At 39.8% G+C, this 23951-nt stretch overlaps 1 protein-coding gene across 2 annotated transcripts in view; it reads left to right on the top strand.

Moving 5' to 3' along the window:
- Positions 1 to 23951, top strand: part of tnksa (tankyrase, TRF1-interacting ankyrin-related ADP-ribose polymerase a) — a 74317-nt gene that overhangs the window by 20595 nt on the left and 29771 nt on the right. Inside the window, exons 1-4 of one of the 2 annotated variants that reach the window (XM_061697686.1) lie at positions 10056 to 10284; positions 10480 to 10516; positions 13711 to 13786; positions 23026 to 23120. In XM_061697686.1, coding sequence (XP_061553670.1) covers positions 10227 to 10284; positions 10480 to 10516; positions 13711 to 13786; positions 23026 to 23120 — 266 coding nt within the window. In that variant the 5' untranslated portion in view covers positions 10056 to 10226. Of the gene's footprint in view, positions 1 to 10055; positions 10285 to 10479; positions 10517 to 13710; positions 13787 to 23025; positions 23121 to 23951 lie in introns of those variants that run through there. The other variant, XM_061697685.1, reaches the window with a different exon arrangement.

Raw genomic sequence — 23951 nt, 5'->3', positions numbered from 1 at the left:
TGGATTTGGGGATCCTCTGCCATTCCTCCTTGCAGATCCGCTCCAGTTATGTCAGGTTGGATGGTGAATGTTGGTGGACAGCCATTTTCAGGTCTCTCCTGAGATTCTCAATTGGGTTTACGTCAGGGCTCTGGCTGGGCCATTCAAGAACAGTCATGGAGTTGTCCTGAAGCCACTCCTTCGTTATTTTATTTGTCTGCTTAGGGTCATTGTCTTGTTTAAAGGTGAACCTTCAGCCCAGTCTGAGGTCCTGAGCACTTTGGAGAAGGTTTTTGTCCAGGATGTCCCTGTACTTGGCCGTATTCATCTTTCCTTCAATTGCACCCCACTCAACCTCCTGTCAGTCAAATACATTTGATCAGTATTGACACAAATGTCTGTAGTGTGAACTAAAAGCTGAATATCCTGTCCCGCTGTGTTTAATAAACAGTTAAGTGTCTCTGTTATGTGGACTCACTCACAAAAACACTGAGCGAGGCGGTGACGTATTAGGTGGCCCCTCTGCCGGTCTAGCGTGTGTAAAGTGTAAATACAATGTAACCTCACAATGAGCTCAGAACAAAATCAGGAAACGAAAGGCAATATGAAGTATACTAGTTTGGTGTCGCAACATAAGGGAGACAAAAATGGTAATGCATGGATTAGCCATTAAAGACAATGGAAAAAATAATCCAAACTTTACAATAAATTGATTTAGTGGCTGAGGTTTGTCCAAAGTAGACTGCAGAGAAGTAATTGAAAAAAAAATACTTTTGTGAAAATGTATCCCTAGCGAGTTGCCTTGTGGAACAAAAGAATCACCATGGGTATTTTTTCGTCTTCACTTTGGTTCATGTCATTGATCCAGCTCCTGTCGCAAAGCACTTATTAGTTCACTTTCATCTGGTTGTGTCTGCCCTTGACTACTCTCACACCCTGTTGTTTAATGAAATCGCAAGTGCAACCAGCTCCCCATAATCCTTTGTCACTCACCTCCCTTAAACACATCATCTTTACACTTTGTCCTCTTGCCCCCTGCTGTCACCCATTCTTCATTTTTTTCCCTCTGTTTTTCACCACTTCACCGTAGCCTCTCAGTCATTAGCTTTACATCACAGTGTGACAGTATTGGAAGTGTTATTACCTATCTCCTAAAATGTCCTGTAACCTTACTTTAGTATTTGTGTTATTATGTTGCTGTTATGATGCTTTATGCTAAAAGCTCTTCTTACCGTTCTTATGGCCTACAAAAACATTTAATCTTCACAATCTTTGGAAGATTCTGTTAGAGAGCCTAGTCAAGTGTGCAGTTGCTTTTCCATTGGCAAACATGATACTACAAGGTACAATTTCCAAGTGTGTGGTTAGTTAGGCTTTCAAGCATACTGAGATGGTACGGCAGTCTGTAAGTTCGTGTTGTCATGATACCAAAATTCTGACTTTGATACTATAGCTATAGAAAGTACCTCGTTACTGACACTGAAACGATACCATGGCAAAAACTTAAAACATCAGTAAAAACAGCAGAATGATAAATGGCAAAACGGGGAAATTATTTATATTTGTGGAGGATGTTAAAGGAAATATTACCATAATTTCTGATGCATAATATACAGTTTTCCCCAGAGAGCAGACTTTGATGGTTTGGACACGTCCAGAGGAGAGAGAGTGAGTATATTGGTAGAAGGGTGATGAGGATGGAGTTGCCAGGAAAGAGAGCTAGAGGAAGACCAAAGAGAAGGTTGATGGATGTAGTGAGGGAAGACAAGAGGGCAGTTGGTGTTCGAGAGGAGGATGCAAGCGATAGGCTTACGTGGAAAAGGATGACTCGCTGTGGAAATGCTGATCGAGACGTAGCAGACGCAGAGACCTCCTTTCTTTTCTCCTGGCTGTCTGTGTAAGATAGGTCATACATGCTGGCAAGTTACACATAGATATAATACAGTAAATTTTTTCTACTCTCCCGAGAATCATGATGTCCTCACGGGCGCCGCCATATTATATATCTATTGCTAACACCACGCTATTCTGTGGAGTGTCTTTACTAGACCGCCACTTCACAGAACACATCTCCAATGTTAAAAACTGTCAAGTAAAAGAACATGCTGTTTACAAGAAAACACGGAAGTCAACCAGAAGCCCAGCACACTAAAAACTAACGTGGAACAAGTAAATTGGCTCTTAGTTCTAGTTACTCAAATCTGCACAAATTGGATATGTTTATCTTTGTAAAAAGTTGTCATTCCTGATGCTTGCCCCTCTGTAAATTACCAGTGTAGCTCTCTTTGCTACTGTGTGAATATTTTACAAGAAAAGCATCTTATGACTTGGTATTATGGTCATCTTTTTGCCCTTGAAAGAAATCTAAATTGAGGGATTAGCAGTGAAATTGGACTTCTTTGGAGTTCAGCTGTAAAGGCCTTTTTAGGGCTGGACCATTGTGAGGCTTACCATGACGACTTCCTACACAGCAATGGATGGTAACACCACATCAAACCACAGGAAAACCACAGGGATTCAGTCAGAAGCTACAAAAATACAAAGAGATGAACACAGGTTGACGCACAAAAAGTAATCCTGTGTGTTCTCCAGCATGTTTTATTTTCTTTTGAGTATTGGTCAGTTTGGGTCAGAAAGTGCAAGGGAATAACTATGTGACATTTTTAGCATTCTGTTGCCGATAGACTGTAAAGGTCGCATAATCTCTGCTCGTCGAAACAGTAGGCCATAGAATTAAATAAAATTATTTAAATCCACACTGCAAATGTCTCACTAGGCCAATTGTGTAAGCAATCATTCTTTAGTAAAATTTAAGGGCCATATTGCTGGAGCCTGTAAATAAACTAAAACAGTCTGCACAGTTCCTGTGATGTGAGGAAAATGATCATTAAAAAAAAGGCAAGTAGAGTAAATGCCCGTTATTGGCGGGGCATAGGGACCAAGCACTGTTGCGAAAAAAAATAAATAAATTAATGCCCCCCACCGTTTTATAATTGCCTTTATTCATATTTTAAGCTGTAAATAAATTACTTATTTGATATCATTTCAAACGTATCTCATACTACCTTTAAAAATTAAGTTGCTTACTGATGATTGGATTTTTTTAAAAATGCAGCACAAAAATGTACGTGACAAAGACTCGGTAACTTCTGCTAACCCAAGCTAAAACTCAGCTCCACCTCACATAAAAAGATCTTAGAACTTGTATTCTTTCAGCAAACTTCCTTGACGCCAATATTTTTCTTATTAGCCAGGGCTTTGGCTCCATCTTGTGTCATTATAGGAGATTACAGAAAGAACCCAGAAATATGCAGAGATTCTGTGAATAGGTTGAGTTTTTCCTCAAATAACTGAGGATAGGTTTCATAGAAAAAAACGTGAATTTGTGAATAGTGAACCGCGACTAGGTGAGGAGATTTGCTGTACTAAGGAAAATGTGTAAAATTTGAAAAATCTGCCTAAAAATGCGTCAAACGGCACCCATGTTTGAATTGAGGCGTCAATATGTCTTGACCTCGAGGGACCTAAAAAACAAGAACCCAGAGAATGTGAGAATTAACACCAGGATTAATGTGACATAAGCTTACTCACATTAAATGCAGTCAGACTCCAGGGTCATTATACATGTCAATCCATCACTTTTAATACTGCTTATCCTGCTTAGGGTCATACATTTATTTTAGATCCCCCAACCACCTTGCTATTGTGATTTTGTCACAGTGAGTATTTCATTGTGAGGAATGCATTGTACACTGCTGTAATAGTGTTTTCACATACAGGACTGGAAGCTATAAGTACCGTTGTATTCTTATATGAGATATAGACAGGTGTGGAAAAATTATCACGTGAGACAAATATGGATTTCAGCTGTTTTTGAGAGGTATTGCTTTCAGAAGTTGATCTTTAATTTTGGATTTTCTTGGAATCAATTATGGCTTTTCAAGTTAGTGTTGCTCAATTTAAGCTTTGAGGTGACTTTACCCCAGTTTATGCAGTCGCTGTATGACGATTCATAAAATACATTTAAAAAGTACTGCTATCCTGTTCAGGTACGTGGAGCCGGAGCCTCTCCCTGCTGACTTTTTGACAAAAGGTGGAAAACACCAAAACACCACAGCACCACGTCGTCACGTTGTTTGGTGAACAGTGCCACCACTTCAAGTAAAACGTTTTTATGGTTGCTTGGGTGTAAGCTTTTTTGTCTGATTAAAATTCAGATTTGGTGCTCAATACAGCTCTAGCCCTGGGCCCTCATTTATCATCAGAGAGAGGGTAAAACAGGTTCAAGGTTCATTCGCAGGACTGAAATTTAGAATTCTATGATTTTAATTGTCATACCATTACACATTTACACATTGTTTGGAACAAGTAACTAAAGGCAACATTTTTTAGCTGTCTTCCAGAAAAATAGGAAAGTAGTGGGCCATTCCTTTATTTTTAGAAACTGTTTTCTGAGTCAACTTGCCGAACTTTGGAGCAAGCCATGCTGCGTCTTCAATCCCGCAAATCTTTTCCGCTAAATAAACTTTTTTACATGAAAAAAAATCTCATCAAATTTGTGATTTGCTGTACATTTGGGCTCTGGCATTTTATATACAAAGTGTTTTGTAATGGTCGTATTATGCCCTCAACAACAGTTATTCTGTTTTGCCAGGCAGAAAAACAACTAGAATAAGCAGGATAACCAAGTTCTAATGTTTATTTGGGATTTTGTGATTTACTTAACCCTTCAAAGCAGTAGTAGCCTCTGAGCTATGTACATATTTTCTCTGTGATTAAAAAGTGAACATTTATTTTTCACCAGGGCACAGGCGAGTAGCTGGCATCATTAGAAAGGTCAGGTCTTGTTTTTTGAATTGCTATGCAAACTAATGGGCTGTAATGAATACTTCATGAGCCAGACAGATAGGAATTTGGACGCCATTCGCATCTGTATGGCACTCAGGGCTAAGAAGTGAGAGTTTTTGGATTATTGCGATGCAGAGGAATTGGAATGGAGATGCTTTACTGGCATACTCGTTATAGAGGGGGCATATAAAGAATATTGTTTTCAAACAAAAGTGCATTAAAAACTGTTCTTTTTCCTTGTAAAAGTTTTTGAAAGCGACATTTATTGTTAACAATGAAAGCCTTTGACTGTAAGAGGATTGCTTCTAATATCGGGGGACCGAGGCACAGTTGTAGCAGTTGTGCTGCTCAAGATAATGACTTGCGCTTCTCCAGCAAAGTGTACATTTGCTACGATTGTCACCAGTGGAGATGCATCACGAACACTTTTTTAAACATGTTTTTATACTAAACAATTGTTTAACACTCAAGGTGAAATTCTACTTCAAATTGTAAATCTCTATCTGGTCTAAAAAAAACTGTATTGGGGGAAATCTGCATTTGAAATAAAACTACCGAAATAACAGGTCATACATACATAACATGTCACGTGTTGAACATAGTGACGTTTGGCGAGTGTGAGTAAAGAATAATTCACTATTACCAAGCAATGCCCTATAGAGCACTGCTAAATATCGAGTTGATTTGACAGGGAGGTCAGTTTGTTACACATACACACACCCTACACTAACGGTTTGAAAATGACAGTGCCATCAATCAACCATAAATGTGAACTAAGCATGAATGTTAAAGAACACATGCATTGACGAAACCAATGGTGACACAAACGCACATTAATAACAACAATGAAAGTATTTTTTACTGTAATAATTCAAATTTTCATGTCGTGATGAATTATGGGAACCACATGCCTTTTCCTTCATCATGCTAGCGGCTACTAGCCCAAAGGGAGCGTCCTTGTTGTTGCCCAACTTCACTGCTTTCCGCTGTTCATGGGTGGAACGCTTATTGTGTGCTATTTTGCTCGTAGGTACCTGCCCCAGGCAGTACCTGGGGCAGGTACCTACGAGCTACAGCTAATGAGGCTAAATACAATGTCGAGCCGCATAGGCGAACGTGCGCTTCACGTCCATTGTCAGTGCAGCATACGTCACTAGTCATTGCCTCCATGACAGTGAATAAACTACCCTTATAGAAAAGTATCATAACAACGAAGGACTGAGTCTAAGACGAGACAGACGGGAACACCATGCTAACCGCTAAGCTACACGATGTCACAAAACACCAAAATAAGTGATTGGGTGATACGGGACACTTAACACATTGGTCTGGTTGGAACCGCGCTATAGTGGATATTAGCCAACATTGAAGAGCAAAATAACAGGCAAATCAGAACGGTACTTTCTATTGTTGTTTATTATCAGTACTGTAAAGTCGAGAAGCAGCAAAACCATACTGAGTGAGTTTTCCCAGTCGTTTTGTGTGTGTTTCGTGTGCATGACATTAAAAAGGACCAAAAACCTGGTTGTTGTTGTCTAAACGTATTCTTGAGACTTGAGGTGTGTGAATAATATACTAAAGAGGCAGAAGGGAGAGGATGTCATCAAGATAAAGGGTAACCACTCTGAAGTCGTCCGTCCGATAACAGCAATGGTAACAAAAGGCAAGCGTTCACCTTTGCGGACCAGATTCAGTGAATTCCTGCATCCTCTATAAGCCAAAGTGTACATCCTTCTTCACCTAATCAGTGACATGCTCATTGATTACCATTGTGACTACTATTTGATTAGTCTCTTGTCATGAATGAGTTGGACCTTGTTTTCCGCTCAGACTCTCTCAGGCGCCCACACCTCAGGATCAATACATTTTTCTGATTTGTTGCTTTCTAATATAAGACAAGATGAAATTCCTGGGAAGAGAAGCTACATATTTATTTATATACACTGTGTGTAGATGTGATGCACTTCTGAGGTTGGTCCCCGTTTTAGCACATTTCCTACAGCTGAAATTGCCTAGTTTTCCACATGGATGCTCGGCTCCACAACACCGTGCGATTTAGTGAAGGCATGCGGCCACTCTGCAGTAGGCAGACAGAATTTGATTAATGAACTAAATCAAAATGGGAGGAAAAAGCACAGACTACTTTTGTGCACATCAAAATGGAAAAATGAAAGCAAATTTAATTACCATTTAAAATCAAACGCAGGCTTAAAATTAGTGCGCAAATGATTATTGGCTAAATCTGCTATTATGTCACTGTATTGTGTATGTTGAAGACATTTTCAGATGACAAGGCTAATTTTTTTTGACTGTAGTGGCACAGCCGCTCTAAATCATATCAAGCATATACCAAGTAAATCCAGTATTGCTCCTTTCATAGGTTTAGGAGAGACTGTCAAGTGTCATTTGGTTTTCCAGACTAGACCTGGCCGAACAAGCTAACTGTGGTCTGTTTGGGTCACCTGTGTGTTTTGTTTGCCTGACACTTCTGTGCATGCTTCACTCAGGACAGCAATATTATGTCCTTATTTTTGCCGTGCTTGTTTATCCACAGTTAACATTTTCTATTTTGTACTGCAGTGTGCAATCTCTTTCCTGTACTGGATGAAGTCCAAGCTGATGATCTTTTGTTCAATGATATCATCACAGATTAATACCTATTTATGGACCCAAAAACTTTGCTGGAGGACGCACTGCTTTAGACATAAGAGGAAGAATCTCAGGGAAGGAAAAGTTTCAAATCAGTCTTCCACACAAGGAGCCCCCCAGCATGGCATTCTACTTCTACAGTGGGTATGGAAAGTATTTAGACCCACTTAAATGCTTCAGTCTTTGTTATATTGCAGCCATTTGCTAAAATCTTTTTTCATTTTTTTCCTCATTAATGTACACACAGCACCCCATATTGACAGAAACAAACTGAATTGTTGAAAATTTTGCAGATTTATTAAAAAAAAAACTGAAATATCACACAGCCATAAGTATTCAGACCCTTTGCTGTGATACTCATATATTTAACTCGGGTGCTGTCCATTTCTTCTGATCATCCTTGAGATGGTTCTACACCTTTATTGGAGTCCAGCTGTGTTTGAGTCTACTGATTGGACTTGATTAGGAAAGCCACACACATGTTTATATGAGACTTTACAGCTCACAGTGCATGTCAGAGCAATTGAGAATCATACAAAGACATTTATGCTGCACTTAAGGTTCCTAAGACCACAGTGGCCTCCATAATCCTGAAATGGAAGACGTTTGGGACGACCAGAACCCTTCCTAGACCTGGCCGTCCGGCCAAACTGAGCAATCAGGGGAGAAGAGCCTTGGTGAGAGAGGTAAAGAAGAACTCAAAGATCGCTGTGGCTCCAGAGATGCAGTCGGGAAATGGGAGAAAGTTCTAGAAAGTCAACCTGTGCCTGTCCCTGGCAGTGGCCGCAGCGTACCATGATGTAGGAGGTCAGGATGAACTCCATGATGGCCATGTAGAACTGCACCAGCATCTTGGTTGGCAGCTTGAATTTTCATGGTTTGCGTAAAGCAGTTTATTTCAAATAAAATGAAGTAATTACCTCCTTATAGTTGAATTGTGTGTAATCTCATAAACCGGTTAAAGAAACGGGAAAGGCCTGTGTGTCCAACCACCAGGTTGTGCTCAGGTGCCTTATAGAGATTGGCTTCCACACCATGTCATCGAATTTAGTTTCTTGATCTCTCGCTGTTCATTTCCTTTTTGTATTGCCAGTTTTCAATTTCTTCTCTTGCTTTCCCTTTCTCCCTGTCATACTGTTCCGCCCTTGCCTGGCTAACACCAATTATACTGTGTCAAATCCATGCATGTCAGCTTCCAGATCCCTAATCATCTCTTCTCTCTTTCATCTGCAAACCCTTTGTTCCCTTCTCACCTCCCCCTTCTCTGTAACCTCGCGCTTCTGCTTTCCACCCGACCTCACCAGTCCGTCAGCTAGGTAGAGCTCTTGCTCCTCATTCTCCTCAGATGTGCTTTCTTTTGATATTTTTTCTTTTATTAATTCACTTTTTCAGTTATGTACTTTGTTCTGCAAATGTGCCGTAAAGTTTCAGTTGTTTCTATGAAGCAGCGTTTTGGAAAGGTCACTAAAATTGAGGTCCAGTCTACAATAGTAGTAGTAGTATCGATAAGTGATCATAAAAGTACAATAGGAATGTAATACAAATACTGGATATCAGTTCATTTTATATTTTGACATCTGTATTTCCAACTGTGGATTGAAGGAGTCTGACTTGGACATAGGATTACCAATTTGGACATAGGTGCCCCTAATACTTAGAAATGAGGAAAAAATAACACTTTTCTTTTTTCTCTCAAGTGTGATTTCAAGAGGTATTTTTTTAATTGTAATTTTTTGGTTTGTTATTTAACTGGATTAGGCAAAACCTTCACAGCCATTGAGATTTTCTGTAAAACGTAAATAAATTTAATTTGAGAGTGGTTTTCTTTTTGCCATTTGAGCCATATTGGAACCAGTTCACCAACCCCAGAATCTAACATGGTACATATGTCTTGTAAAGCATGCTCTATGAATCAAGAAGTGGCCTCTTATAGTCTGAATGGAAAAATACAAATGCGTTGCGCCACGATCACCCTTTTAACATTTCATTGATGTGTGTGCTCATTTTAGTGTGGACGCATAGGTAGGTAAGAAACACTTTTGGGGGGTTTAAAGCACTGTGTGCCATAATTTCCCTTTTTTCTCTGTGCTAAATTTGTATTGATTTGTGAAAGTCTTTCACACTTGACTATTAGTCAACCTGTATGATGTATGTTATAGTGCCCTTTCCATATATGACTTTCTTTTGGCTTCCAATTGGCTGAAGCCTCCCAAGTAGATATTTTATGCTGAGTCAAAACAGACAGAGACGTATTAGAAATCTTCGAGATACATTTTGATGCTCTACCACACCCAAGGCTAATAGTATCAATTCCTTTCTAATTGCTGACAATGCATATTACAATAGTCAACCACAACGGGAGAGCCGTTTGGTTCACACACAGATTAAGCAAGTGATGCTGCAGATTCCCTTGCACAAAGCACATATGGGATGTCGATTATGTTATGACTGTCAGAAGGGAGGCTGGGGGGGAGTGCATGGCTGTGAGGGAGCGCGAGCTGGAGAGACGGTAAGGGAGGTAGGGGGAGGGGTTTGTTTATCTCTGTTGTGTTTCCTGACGGTAACAGCGCCTCCGGAGCCCACGAGGGGGTTGAGACAAAAAGCAGGGAGACGGCGCGTGCGAGGGGGATGATGGGGAGCGATGGAGGACGGTTAGCGATACCAATGACCAAGAGGGACGCGAGGGATGGATGGAGACACAGACGGATAGAGGCAGAGCGTGTGTCAGTCGGCTGCTCCTCGCCTAAACAATGAATGCGCTGTGGTCGCTGCCGGCAACACATCGGCACGGCAACCGGAGCCAGAGGGGTGCGCACTAAGCGGGAATGTGGAAGTAGCAGAGAGCAAGGGGGGATTGAGAGAGCACCTTCTCTCAAGAGATAGATGCTTCCTGTTTGTGTGTGGGTGTGTGTGTGTCTTTGTGTGCGTGTTCTTAGCATGATCACACGCAATTGTGTGTTTGGAACCAGTTCACTGACACCATGATCTTCTGTAACCATCTAGGTGAATACAAGAAGGATGAACTGCTGGAGGCAGCGAGGTGAGTACCAAAGATCTTTTGTTTTTATTTTTACTCCTCCTCCACCTCTTCTTCCCCTCCGCCTCCTCCTGCTTCCTCCAACTTTATGGCATCCATCATGCATCTCCTCTCCTCTCTTTGAGTCTTTGCCGCCCACCCTCAGATCCCTTCATCCGACTCATACTTTCTTCCCCACTGTTCGGTTGTTTGTCCCCCATCTTGTGTCCTCCCTTTTCTCCTTGTTCATCATTAGCTTCTTTTTATGGCTTCCTCTTTTCTCTTATTGCCTTTCTCCACCTTTTCCCCTGTATCCCTTCCTTTGCTACACTGTTCTATTCTCTTCATTCATTACCTTACTCTTATGTGAACGCTTGTTGTTTTAACATTGTCAGAGCGGCATGCTTTCTCTCATACAAAGGATATTTAGAGCCACACTGAAAAGTACAATTGTGTGAAAAGACTAAATTTGGAATGTAACAAAAAATTGTCTTTTAACAAGTTGAGAAAATTTCCACAGTAACGTGAATGCAACAGTCTAGACCAATAGCCTTTGTTCACCCTGGAGACATGCCATATATTTAGCGGTAATATCATTTAATATTTTTTAAAGGTGGTTGATTGGTTAATGATGGAATAAAGCCACCAAAAATGGTGGTTACTGTACATGTAGATCTTTCTCAGCAACAGACACAAACATGTACAATCACATAAAACCTCATATTCATGATAGTGTTGATGTGACAAAACCTGTACTAAAATATAGCATTGCATTTTCAACACAAATATTATTTTCTTTTTATTCTTGTAATATTTCACCTTTTTCTTTTTTTTAGCGTGAACCTAACATTTCTTTATAAGCTATAGTTTCAGATGCTTACATCACATTTAGTCAGAAACAATCAAGTAAATATGAGGAAGAACAATCAATCTTGTTAAATTGATGAGATGAGGGTTTATAATTTTATAATGTTTGATTTACATATTGCGTGCAGCTGACAATGGTCGTCTCACACCGTTGAAGTAAAGGGAGTCGCCCCTTGGCAGGATTCCAGTTGTCACCCATTTGGAAGCAAATGTTGTTTTAGCAAAGAAAAAGGGAGTCCTGCATCAATTTCTAAAAGTAAATAAAAGAAAATCTTCAACAACAAATTTATATTCTGTGGCATGTTGTTGTTACAAACACAGACAAAATTGTTGGTACCCTTCCATTAACAAAGAAAACCCACCATGGACACAGAAAAAAACTTAAAACCATTGAAACTGGAATTTGCCAAAATGCATATTGGCTAGCCGCATAGCTTCTGAGAAAATGAATAATGCAAAGAAAAGACCGCACCTACTGTGAAACATGGAGGAAGCTTTTGTTGTTGTAGGGGTGCTTTGCTACATCCAGCACAGGATGTCTTGAATCTGTGTAGGGTATAAGGCATTCTGGAATGAAATTTCCTGCCCAGTGTCAGAAACCTTGGCCTCAGTGGCAGGTCACTGGTCTTCCAACAGGATAATGACCCAAAACACACAAGAATGGCTCATCAAAACATTCGACTATTCTGAAGGGTAGTTCAGTGAACCCTAATCTAAATGCTATTGATCTTTGGAAGGATCTAAAACATGCAGTCTTGAGAAGGCATACTTGAAACCCAAGGCAGTTCAAGGTGTTATATTGCAGTGATTACATCAAAAGGTTGTTGTACAAAATATTAAGTAAAGGGTATTTCATGTTTGTCAAGGCCAATTTCCTTTTTTTTTCCAGTAATTCTGTTGGGCTACAAAAAGCAATCCCTTTTCACCATTATATCCAGAAGAAGCAAAATGTCAAAATATTTGGATCTTGACAACGCAATGCAGAATTCCTGATTTATTCATTTTTTAACCCTTCTATAGAAAATCCATTTATATTTAGTTACGGCTACCATTTTCATGTTGCTATTGTTGCGGTTAATGCGTGTGGGCTTTAAGTTTATGTGTACGTATGTACATGCTTACATGTTTGTTCAATTTGTACATCTCTATCCCAGTGTGTGTGACTGAGCACTGTATTATGGGGTCCACAGGTTGTTTCAGTGTGTCATTCCAACAGCTGAGCCACTAATTGGCCTCCCTAAATATTTGTGTTTTTCAGAGGAACTCTTTTTTTGGGGGCCCATGTATCATCACTGCACAGAATCTTGGAAGTATAAGTGGCAACCTATAAAATGGTTCGGCTTAATTAACTGACACAGTCAAGTCAGGCTGATTTGTTTCACTTCCTCTGTAATTTATTAGCATACAAGAATGCATAATGGCTCAAACACTTAAAACTTGACCTGAAAAATGTACGTCATATATTTACTTTATAGGAACATTGATAAACGTAACTTTACAATGCGGTATCATTTTAATGCAATAACAGTATAGTGTATTTACTGTATGTACATGAAATATCTCTTCAGGGGTACAATCTGCTATTAAAATCCATACCAAATAGCTGCATTCATTTTCACATTGATGATGTGATCATGTAATATTTGGTTCAATAAAACAAGATGACCAGTATGATAAATTTAGAATAAATGTTGAATCGGATATTCCAGATAAATATAACAGCTCATGTTGTGGGGGCGATAGGATGTTGTAATTTGGCAAAAGAAGGAAGAAGCTAGAATAATAGCTTTCGTCTGGCGAGGATAAGAGGAGAGAGATTGAAAATTACAGCAGATAATGCTGCGTGGAAAGGTGGAGGTAAGCAGGAGGAGGAGTGAGAGTTGGTTTTGAGATTATAAAAACAAAGCCAAGGCAGTAGGGTAAGGGAAAAAAATGATAAGGTTAATAGAGTGAGCCAACAGTTATTTTCTTTCCTTCTGACAGCGTCTTCTTTCATAGCTGTCTCAGTAATCCTAGTTCAGTTGGTCGCTGCCATGGCAACTCTTCTCTCTGGTTATCTAATGCCATGGCAGTAAACCCTCAAACCAGGAAACCCATCAGAAACATGAAGATAATCTTCAATTCTTCTAGGCTTGTCTTCTGGAGCAGGCATTTTTTGCTGTCAGTTTCACACTAAAACACACACGCACACAAATCATGTCAGTCTGCAAATGAAAATTCTTCCCTTCATTCCTTCAGGCTTCTTATCTCATTGTTCCCCCCCACACCCGTCCGTGCTCTCCCGCTAGGGTACAGCACTAATCCGCTATGGTGGCGGATGCTCCCTAATGTGTGCTCATGTACATTCGCAGGAGTGGGAACGAGGAGAAGCTAATGGCTCTGCTTACACCGCTTAACGTCAACTGCCATGCAAGTGATGGCCGCAAGGTAAGAACAAATCTTTGCCACACACAACGAAAACACAGTGAAGCAGCAGAAGGAAAGTCATGACTCGGACAGCCGCTTTATGTACTGTGCTTATTGGTGATTGCTGCAAATGCTCACATTGGCAGCTGCAGGCCTTGGTTGTATCAAATCCTCCAATCACCAATAAACTTTGGCAGCCTTTTTGGTTGCCAGGTATCATCAGAAATGTAGTGACTCATTTTCTACCACTTATCCTGTTGAATGAAGGCGAGCTGGAGCCTATCTCAAATGATTTTGGGCAAAAGGCATGGGACATCCTGGACTGGTCGCCAGCATAACATTTACACCTATGGACAATTTTGAGTCTACAGTAGAGGCTGACAGGAGTTGATCTTGATTTACGTCCCCTCCTACTCCCACAGAGATTGATCCCAATCCTGAGTGAGTCTTTAACCCCTCAGCCCCTTTCCCACAGCGATTGATCCCACTGCCTCACAATTTCGAGTGTTTAAAAAAATAAAATAAAATTCCACTCCCTCTCACTCCCGCAGAGATTGATCCCTCTCCCTCCCAATCTCCAGTGTTAAAAAAAATCTTGCTCCCTCCCACAGCGATGAATCCCATTCTCTCCCCAACATTTTAAAGAATCCCACTCCCCGCCCCCCCCCCCCTTTTTTTTTTTTTTTTTTTTTTATAAAACTTATAAAATATGTAGTACATGAGTCGACCCTTGTGAGGATAAGCGGCTCAGAAAATGGATGGATGGATGGATGGGTCATCTCATGTCTGCCTTTGTCACTCCAGTAAATACATTAAATGACTGGAATGAGCGAGAAACAAAACATAGCCTTATTAAAATTGATTCATCAGCACATTTGAACATGAACACTGTCCAGAACTTTAGTTCAAACAAAAAGAACAACGTAACATTGTGTTACAGAACATGAGTCCAAGAAGCCTGTATGTTGCTATGCAAGAACAACAAATCATGTGGGATGTCCCATTAGGTAGTTTTAATTACAATTTTATACCTGAATCATTTGAATTCTATCTTGATTAATGAATCATATCTGAGAAAGTTAATATATATAGCTGAACTGAAATGAAACAGGTGGCGATGATTGAGGCTAGGCGGGTCACTTTAGGGCAGGGTCAGACAATCACAACTGTGGAACACACACAAACCTAGTCATCATCGGTTTGCTTTCTTTTCAGGCGATAAAACGAACTGTGTGCGTACAACAAACCATATGAAAATGCACAAGGTAGATAGCTAGATAGACAGATAGATAGACAGACAGATAAAGGGACAGTCAGATAGATGGACAGATAGATTTCTCTGTATATGCTGAACTCCTGTTTCGATCCCAGTGTTGTATTGCGCAGAATGATGCCATAGGGAAGTTCTGAGTTGATAAAGTTCAACTTCTCATAGGTGATGTTGTGTTTTTCAGCAGACCACAAGTTAGTTCAGAGTGAATAGGTAGCGCCTTTTCTGGTTGCACTAAAGTTAGTGCCCTTCATTTACCCTTAATTGCTTCAAGGCACGATTAATCAGGAATGAATTCCTCACCATCCATCCATCAATTTTCCATACTGCTTATCCTCCCTAGGGTCGCGGGTGTGCTGGAGCCTATCCCAGCTATCTTCGGGCGAGAGGCGGGTTACACCCTGAACTGGTTGCCAGCCAATCGGCGGGCACATAGAAACAGACCACCATTCGCACTCACATTCACACCGACGGGCAATTTAGAGTCTTCAGTTGACAGAATTCTTAACAATCAATGAATCAGTAAATTTTTGTCAATCCTTAGGTATTTCTTTTTGCACTGCCTGTTACAGTGAGTTCAGTTTTCAAGTTGTTCTGTGGTTATAACATGCATCTTTTTTCCAGTTAGACTGGATATAAGGTGGAGCTTTCTCACCAGAGCTGACCACACTAGAGTTTGTATTTAACAGGGCTGAGACATCCTGGGAATTTGGTCTGCACTTGCGTTTCATTAGTGTGTTCACAACTTCACATCCGACCAGACAAACCACACCAAGTGGGAAAACGAACAAGACTTGGATTAAAACGGACTAAGGACTGCTAATGTGAAAACACCCTTAGTCTGATCTGATTGGTTGCCTTTGCAAAGCCTTCTTGATTTCTTTGCATTGAACCTTGTTGGAAAAACGAAAAGAAACCCCAAGCAGTCAGAGGGGTCGTTTTCTCTTGGTGAATGTCATATTGATGCCATAACAGCCCCAAGGAGCTGTCTCCTATAATTACAGGTACTTTAGAGCTCTTCATAATCCTCGTCTGCAGCCCACTTGCATGATATCACTGTCGTACCCTTAATTGTCATCATCCTTTGGGAAGTGCAGTTATTAGGGCCATAAAATTTCCTCAGAAATTCAAAACACAAACAAAAGGGATCACTAGGTAAGATGAAACTTAATGGTGCTGAAATAGACTACTGCAAACATATCCAGCATGATATCTATCCAGTCCAAGCTTGTTCTAAAATGACCTCGTGCGTCATTTCCATTGCTCTTTAAATTGCTCCGACTAAAAGCAGCCATGCATGCTAGATGGAATATATTTTCCGCCAGTGCAATTTTATCCTTATTATGGTTTTAGGGATAAAATTGTCTTGATGGGGATGACTTTCTACTGCTAACATGGATTAATGGAGAAAATCTTCCTTAATGTCTATAGATACATTGTTGAAAAAAAGATGACACTTGTCATTCTCAGCCCCCCACACATTAGTTGTAGCTAGTACTCTACTGTAGATACACACACATGCTCATGTTTTATTACATATAAATTTGATTTCGGAGAATTAAAAAGTTTGACATAAATTTGGGCAGTGCGTCTTCATCTTCGGTCCAGTGGTGGAATTTTGTCCACTGTTTTTTGAGGTCTTTGTGCTTATATCGAGTGGTGTGTCATTTGGGGCATTTGAGGCTTAAATATCTGTCAGCTGAAAAACAGAAAAAGGAATGACTATGATTTAGATCTTGATAAAAGCCTCCACTGCGGGAGAAATAAAGAGCTAACTTGTATTAAAACTATGTGAAGTTTAATTAAAATTGCACATTTATACTGTAGGTAACAAAATACAATAAGATTATACACAAGCATAACAATTTACAACCTGATCTCACGTTGAACTTTTTAGCCATTATAATTGATAATTGAATTTGTTATGAGGCTTCAAGTCCTGGCTCCAAGTCTCGTCACACTCCTTCAAACACAATCATCTCCATCATGTCGACAAACACACAAATAAGCAGCATTAATGAACCAGAGATATGCCCTGGAAGCTCTTATAGAAAAACTCTTTATGTCCTATTTATGCAATATTATTTATCTCATTCCTGGAAAGGTTAGAGCTGCATTGAGCTATTGTACCATCAATATCATGTACGTGTGTGAATATGTGAGTGTGTGCACACGTGATTGAGGGCCTATAAGTGAGGATATTATTAACACAGCTGAGTAGAGAGCATTATTGAAGTTGCCTCTTGAATTCACAGATACACATGCACTCATTGCTTCTTCTGGAAATATGCTTTTTGACTGAATAGTCACTGGTGTGAACACACACACATTGTCATTAATATTTGTATTTTACAATATTTGTTTTCCTTTTAAAAAACATAACACTGGTAGACTCTTTTCAGATTATATTTTTTTTCAGCAAACACATCCCATGTTTAAAATTAAATATCTCTTGGCAATTCTTGATCTTGTTTTAGCGAAGTGTCTTTGTGCCAGATGATTGACAGCCAGGTAGACAAAGTGAAAAACATGGTGATTGAAGACATGTTTAAATGTTTATTATGAGAGCTTACATTATCTTCCAGAAAGCACCATGCCTACTGACTGTTCTTTTTTTCCTAATCAAAAAGCTCTTTGTCTGTCAATCATTCTATGGAAAAGGGTTTGAAAAATAGATATCGTCCAAACTAGAAGGCTGGAAGTAAGAAAAAAGGGATGCCACAACAACCCAGATATGATTCATTTCTGACATTTTGGTTGAATTGAACCTGAAATTTGGTCTAAGCTAATGTTGTCACAATACCAAAATGTTGACTTCGATACCATACCTGCATAAGTACCTAAATACTGACACTGAAACAATGGCAAAATTCTAAAATATCAGTAAAGGCTGTGGAATCGTAGCTGAACATGAAGCTTCAAATTCTTAATATTTTTAGTCATTTATAATATTGGGCAGTGAAGGATCCTAATTCAAAATCTTATAAATTGATGTATACAGTATAGTTTATTTTCATGCCCCTGTTATACTGTCATATAGCTTATATGCTGTTTAGACACAGGATTTGCACATTCTTAACATTATCATGTGTTTTTTTAATAATTAGATCAAGCTCTGTTATTATACATACATGTATATACATATACATATTAATAAATGGAAAATAAGTCAATGCAGCTCCATTTGTGTAAAAGTAGCAGTTGTTTAAAGGCTTATAATTAAAATCGATGCTAATTTCCATCAGCCCATCAATGTATGGCCTTTTGCATTTTATGTTATCATTAAGTTAGTGTTTTTTCATTCAATGAAATTTTGTGGTTTGGGTAAACATGTTTTTTAAATGTACTCTGCAATATCTAACAGTTCAGGTGGCTGAATATGAGTAATAAACTGTCAGTGACAAATGGAACCTCTCAAGTACAAAACCATTTGGCATGTTGTAATTGAAGGAGAAATTGATGTAACACTGAGGTTTGTCACAAGATGACAAACCTCAGTGTTGTCATGTTTTCGTCCAGCTGTTGGCTGCATTGAGTGTGCAGTGCCATTCACAAAGAGTAGGGGTGGGCCTTAGACTAGTTACTTGATCACTGTGTGTAAACCTTGTTCTAACCAGTGTTGTAGTTTTCGGTTTCTTTTAAAGGGATATCACAGATTATACAATATAAAGTAACAACGTTGGGGTTTATCATACAGTGTGTGTGGAAATATCCAGGTAGTGAAACTCTCTATGACAGTTAGTTTGTTTTCAATAATACATTTATTTTATTTTTATTTTTTTAAATCACTTGCATACATTCCTTTCATGGCAGAAATTTAAATTTGATCGTCTTTATTTACTGGGCAATTTTAGTTTTTCATTCAAGACTATATGTAGTCTAATGGTTTTGTTTCTTTTACTTTGGATAGGTTGCTGTCATCACACGTGATCTATTATACACACACTTAAACGCAAAAAAAATTGTCCCAGTGATTTTTCACCCTCCAATTAACATCATGTTGCATTGTTCTGACAGCTAGCAGTCATTGTTGTCATGGGAACATCTTGACAGGTACATTTAACAGAGCGAATGGCGAGGGAGTGGAAGAACAATGCAGTGGCACAACAAAGCAGGAAGTAACACTGTAATTGTTTGTCATTTATATTTTCGGTAACTGCCATTTTCAGTTGCTCTCTTGGAATTGTTGTACTTCTTTGCTTGTGTGAGTCATCACTATGGCTACATGCACGTTTCTGTAGAGGGACAGCAAATGGATAGTTTTGCGCAGAAAGGCAGAATGAAAAATTAGTCTTTTCAATTTGGCTGAAGCTTATCGTTCCCATCGTTTCCCTGCCGCCTTTATTTCCCCTCACTATATGTGCTTGCCTTCCTTCACCGCTGACTGCTTGCGCGAAAGCTTTTAGATGATTAAGAACAACAAAGTAGCAGGGTTCTTTGTATTGCCTTTGTTCACTTGCAGTCTCATGATGTGTGTATTTGAAATGTAGCCACCAGGTCATTGCAGAGGTGCAGTATGCCATTTAGGGTAGTTGAAGCTTAGCATTTTACTGTACCTCAGACATTTCATTCACCATAGACAATGTAGCATTCCTCCCCGCCACACAACATGCACATAATGCAAGCGCCAGTAGAAAATGTCGTCTGTAAATCTTCAAATATCTATTCAAAAGTAATTTACATTCAGGCTTGTTCTCCCGTATCATCTGCTGTCCACTTGTTCCATAAATCCCTCCCAGGATGTTGTTACATGTTATTGAAGGGTGAGAGCACATTATGTGGTCTCATCATGCAAAGGAATTGTGTTAACAGCTTGAGCTGACCTTAACTTTTCCATCTGCATTGTTGTGGTGGCAGAGATATTGTGCTTATATAAACTAAACACGGCGGAACGGTGGGCGACTGGTTAGAGCGTCTGCCTCACAGTTCTGAGGTCCGGGGTTCAATCCCCGGCCCCGCCTGTGTGGAGTTTGCATGTTCTCCCCGTGCATTTGTGGGTTTTCTCCAGGCACTCCAGTTTCCTCCCACATCCCAAAAACATGCATAGTTGGTTAATTGACAACTCTAAATTGCCCGTAGGTGTGAATGCGAGTGTGAATGGTTGTTTGTTTGTATGTGCCCTGCGATTGGCTGGCAACCAGTTCAGGGTGTACCCCGCCTCCTGCCTGATGATGGCTGGGATAGGCTCCAGCACGCCCGCGACCCTAGTGAGGAGAAGCGGCTCAGGACATGGATGGATGGATGGATAAACTAAACACACACACGGTCACAATGTTGCCTTTCAATTTTCCTTTTTCCTTTATTAAATAACCACTATGAGCACAAGTATGATGAGCTTAAACTAGTCATTCTGACATGGCCATGATCCAACAGTACATGCGTGTTGCTGGTAGCTAATGCGGAAAGATGTACCGGTACTCACTCAGAATCTGATTCAATCTTTACACGCATTTGTACATGGTTAGTGTACCAACAAGGACATGGGCATGAAGGCGTGCGCACAAGCACACGCAATAACACTGCATTTACAGTGAGGATGATGACTAACATGCCCTGCTTCTTCCAAATGCTGCTGTCACATCTCGTACAAAAAGGCCTTTGCCCAGCTCTGCCTTACAGTGTGCAGTCACTAAACATGATGCATGTTTCAAGATTTTGTCTAAATATTGGTCAATATTAAGTCAGCAAAATGTAAAATGTCCGCCTGGACCATGTTCTGACAAAAATGGCCAAGTTCCCATCCAGTGTTGTTGTACATCTTTTTGTGAGTACTTAGATTTGAGTACTTTCCAATACCAAGTTCATAATGCTGGAACTCGCGGGATGGCCACCTCTGTCGCTGCCTGAGCAGAGTTCATCATCCATTTTGCAGAGCATAATTTGCATTTGGCTTTATTGTCGTAATCCGGGTTTACATTTATAAATATCATACATAAATATTAGACAAATATAACTCAAGTAAACTTAAAATGCTGTTTTTAAATGATTATTTCATTTTTTAAGGAAAAAAGCTATTCAAAGTAACCTGGCCCTGTGTGAAAACGTAATGGCCCCCTAAACCTAATAACTGGTTGGGACATCCTTAGCAGCAGCAACTGAAATCAAGCGTTTTCTATAACTGGCAATGAGTCTTTCACATCTCGCCGACTCTTGCTCGCAGAATTGTTTGACTCCAGCAAAAACGAGGGTTTTCGCGCATGAACAGCCTTTTTAAGGTTATGCCAGTGCATTTCAATTGGATTCAATTCTGGAGTTTGACTAGGCCTCTCCAAAAACTTCAGAAGTTGACTTACCGGTGTGAACTCTGCAATGGATGTAATTTTTTGTCCAGTCTCTTCCTTATACACTGACCTTAACTGAGGTAAGGGATGCCTGTAATTCTTTAGAAGTTGAATAGTTTTTTTTCCTTAATAAATGAAATCACCATTTAAAGACAACATTTTAAGTTCACTTGGGTTATATTTGTCTGATTAGTTTGAGCATCTTAAACATTAAAGTGGGGAAACTATGCAGAAATATAAGACTTTGAGAAGGGGGCCAGTACTTTTTCACGGCACGGTAAAGTTTCGGTGACAATACCAATACTCTTATCAGTATTGGTGTATCCCTAATTTTTTATCTTTTTAATTTGAAAGAACACAGGATGGATAGTTACCACAATTTCCATAACTGACATCATGTTCTGCTTTGTCTCGCCAATTAGTGTACTCCATTCTGGTCTCTGTGGTGGCATCATCTATGTGGCTGCGCTGTGGCACCTCTCATACAAACATATTATTTTGTATTTCTATAGCAGAAAATAATCAAACAATAATTACTCTACGTCTACTGAAGAATCCATCTTTTCCCCCCTCCTGCTGTCCTTCAAAACAGAATCATGTTGTAGAATCACACAGCGGGGAGGCAAAAGGCACTAGGCATTCTCTATGTCATGTTAAAGTGACACCTCTGTTGTTATAATGCAGAATTCCAGCCTATGGTGCGACAGAAGCTTCGCACTGCAGCTTTAAAAGTATAACATAAAAACAAAAAGTTGCAATGATGAAGGCATCAAACAAAAATTAGTCACCATTTCAAAAAAATTGAAAATATATTCTCACTGTCACACTAGTATAAAAAAATTAAATAAGAATGTGAAAATGTGAAAACAATGAAACAGTCAACCTCAACTTTACCGTGTTTATTCTTCTCCTTTCACATTTTATATAATACTTGTTGTCGCTGATCCCCAAAAGGCAAAGAACAAGTAAAACAGATATTTCTTGGATGTTTGCTGAACTGAGGTCTCAATGAGGTATGCTGACATTGTGCGTTGGACAGTAGCGACAGGCATGTTGATCAGTTGATTCTGAATTGTACAACTTTAGGGGCGTTTGATTTAAGGTTCCACTGTGTTCCACTATAGAACAATAATCTCAGCTACCTGGAACATTGTGTGTAGGATATTACGGATTAATAGGATTATCAATTTAATAATCGAAGCGAGGTATAATCAATGGTGTAGTGCTTTTAATGTCACCCAGAATTTTAGTCTCAGGGTAGCTGTAAAATTTGTTTTATGTGATTATTTTCATCACTGCCTACTTTGAATGAATCCTGGGATTTTTTTATTTTTTATTTCAGTGTTTCCGGTAGTTGTCCTGCTTTAGGGAAGAATTACTTTTAGTCAAACAATGCACAGCGAGTTGAAGCGTCTCATTTCCATGGCCTCTTCAAGCATTTATTACTGCAGCTTTACTTTTCACTTTTATGACGGAAGTCTATTCTTTCTCGCTGCAGTCTGGTTCAGGTATGGAATAATAACTTCCTGACTGCAGAATTTTGACATGAGAAACACCTGACTGAGTGATACTCCCAAATTCAGGATTCTTAGCCTTCGTGCGGCAATGCACAGATGTCAGTGAACATGAGCAACTTATTTACAAAATATCCTTGTATGTTTCTAACTCCCTCCTCCTGCTCACCTTGCCCTCTCTTTGTGCCTCTCCAGTCCACTCCACTCCACCTGGCAGCAGGATACAACAGGGTGAGGATAGTTCAGCTGTTACTACAGCACGGAGCAGACGTTCACGCCAAGGACAAGGGGTATGTCCAGTACTGTGTATACAAGTCCAAAAAAGCAGCGGAATGAGCTACATTCAAATTGAAGAAACTCAAAAAATATAAAACTTGTTTTTCCTCTGTGCAATTGGTCATACTGAAAGGACAGTATCTACTCCATACATCCATCCATCCATCCATTTTCTGAGCCGCTTCTCCTCACTAGGGTCGCGGGCGTGCTGGAGCCTATCCCAGCTATCATCGGGCAGGAGGCGGGGTACACCCTGAACTGGTTGCCAGCCAATCGCAGGCACATACAAACAAGCAGCCATTCGCACTCACATTCACACCTACGGACAATTTAGAGTTGTCAATTAACTTACCATGCATGTTTTTGGGATGTGGGAGGAAACCGGAGTGCCCGGAGAAAACCCACGCAGGCACGGGGAGAAAATGCAAACTCCACACAGGCGGGGCCGGGGATTGAACCCCAGTCCTCAGAACTGCTACTCCATACAGTCCCCACCAAAAGTACTGGAACGGCAAGGTCAAGTCCTGGGTTTAAACAAAAGGTGCCCTGTCCTGAGTTGTTTAACACATCTAGATGTAAATACCATGGCATAAAAGCTGCAATTCTGAACTTTTGTTTCATATTCATCTTTTGATCTGAAACCCAAATGTCTTCACTATACAACAAAAACAAAGGAATTGACCTTGCTGTTCCAATACTTTTGGAGGGGACTGTATAGGAATAATTCATCACCATCCTCCAAGTTTCTATTTTGAGCGACTGTGGAACAAAAATATTTTAAACAACAATATCTGAGAATGTTACCTTTAGAATATCAGTGTCACAGCCATGCAGATGATAGACAA

The sequence above is a fragment of the Phycodurus eques genome, chromosome 15 (assembly GCF_024500275.1).
Source record: "Phycodurus eques isolate BA_2022a chromosome 15, UOR_Pequ_1.1, whole genome shotgun sequence".
Lineage (NCBI taxonomy): Eukaryota > Metazoa > Chordata > Actinopteri > Syngnathiformes > Syngnathidae > Phycodurus > Phycodurus eques.
The sequence above is the reverse complement of the archived record's forward strand: the minus strand, read 5'-3'. Positions and strand labels throughout refer to the sequence as shown.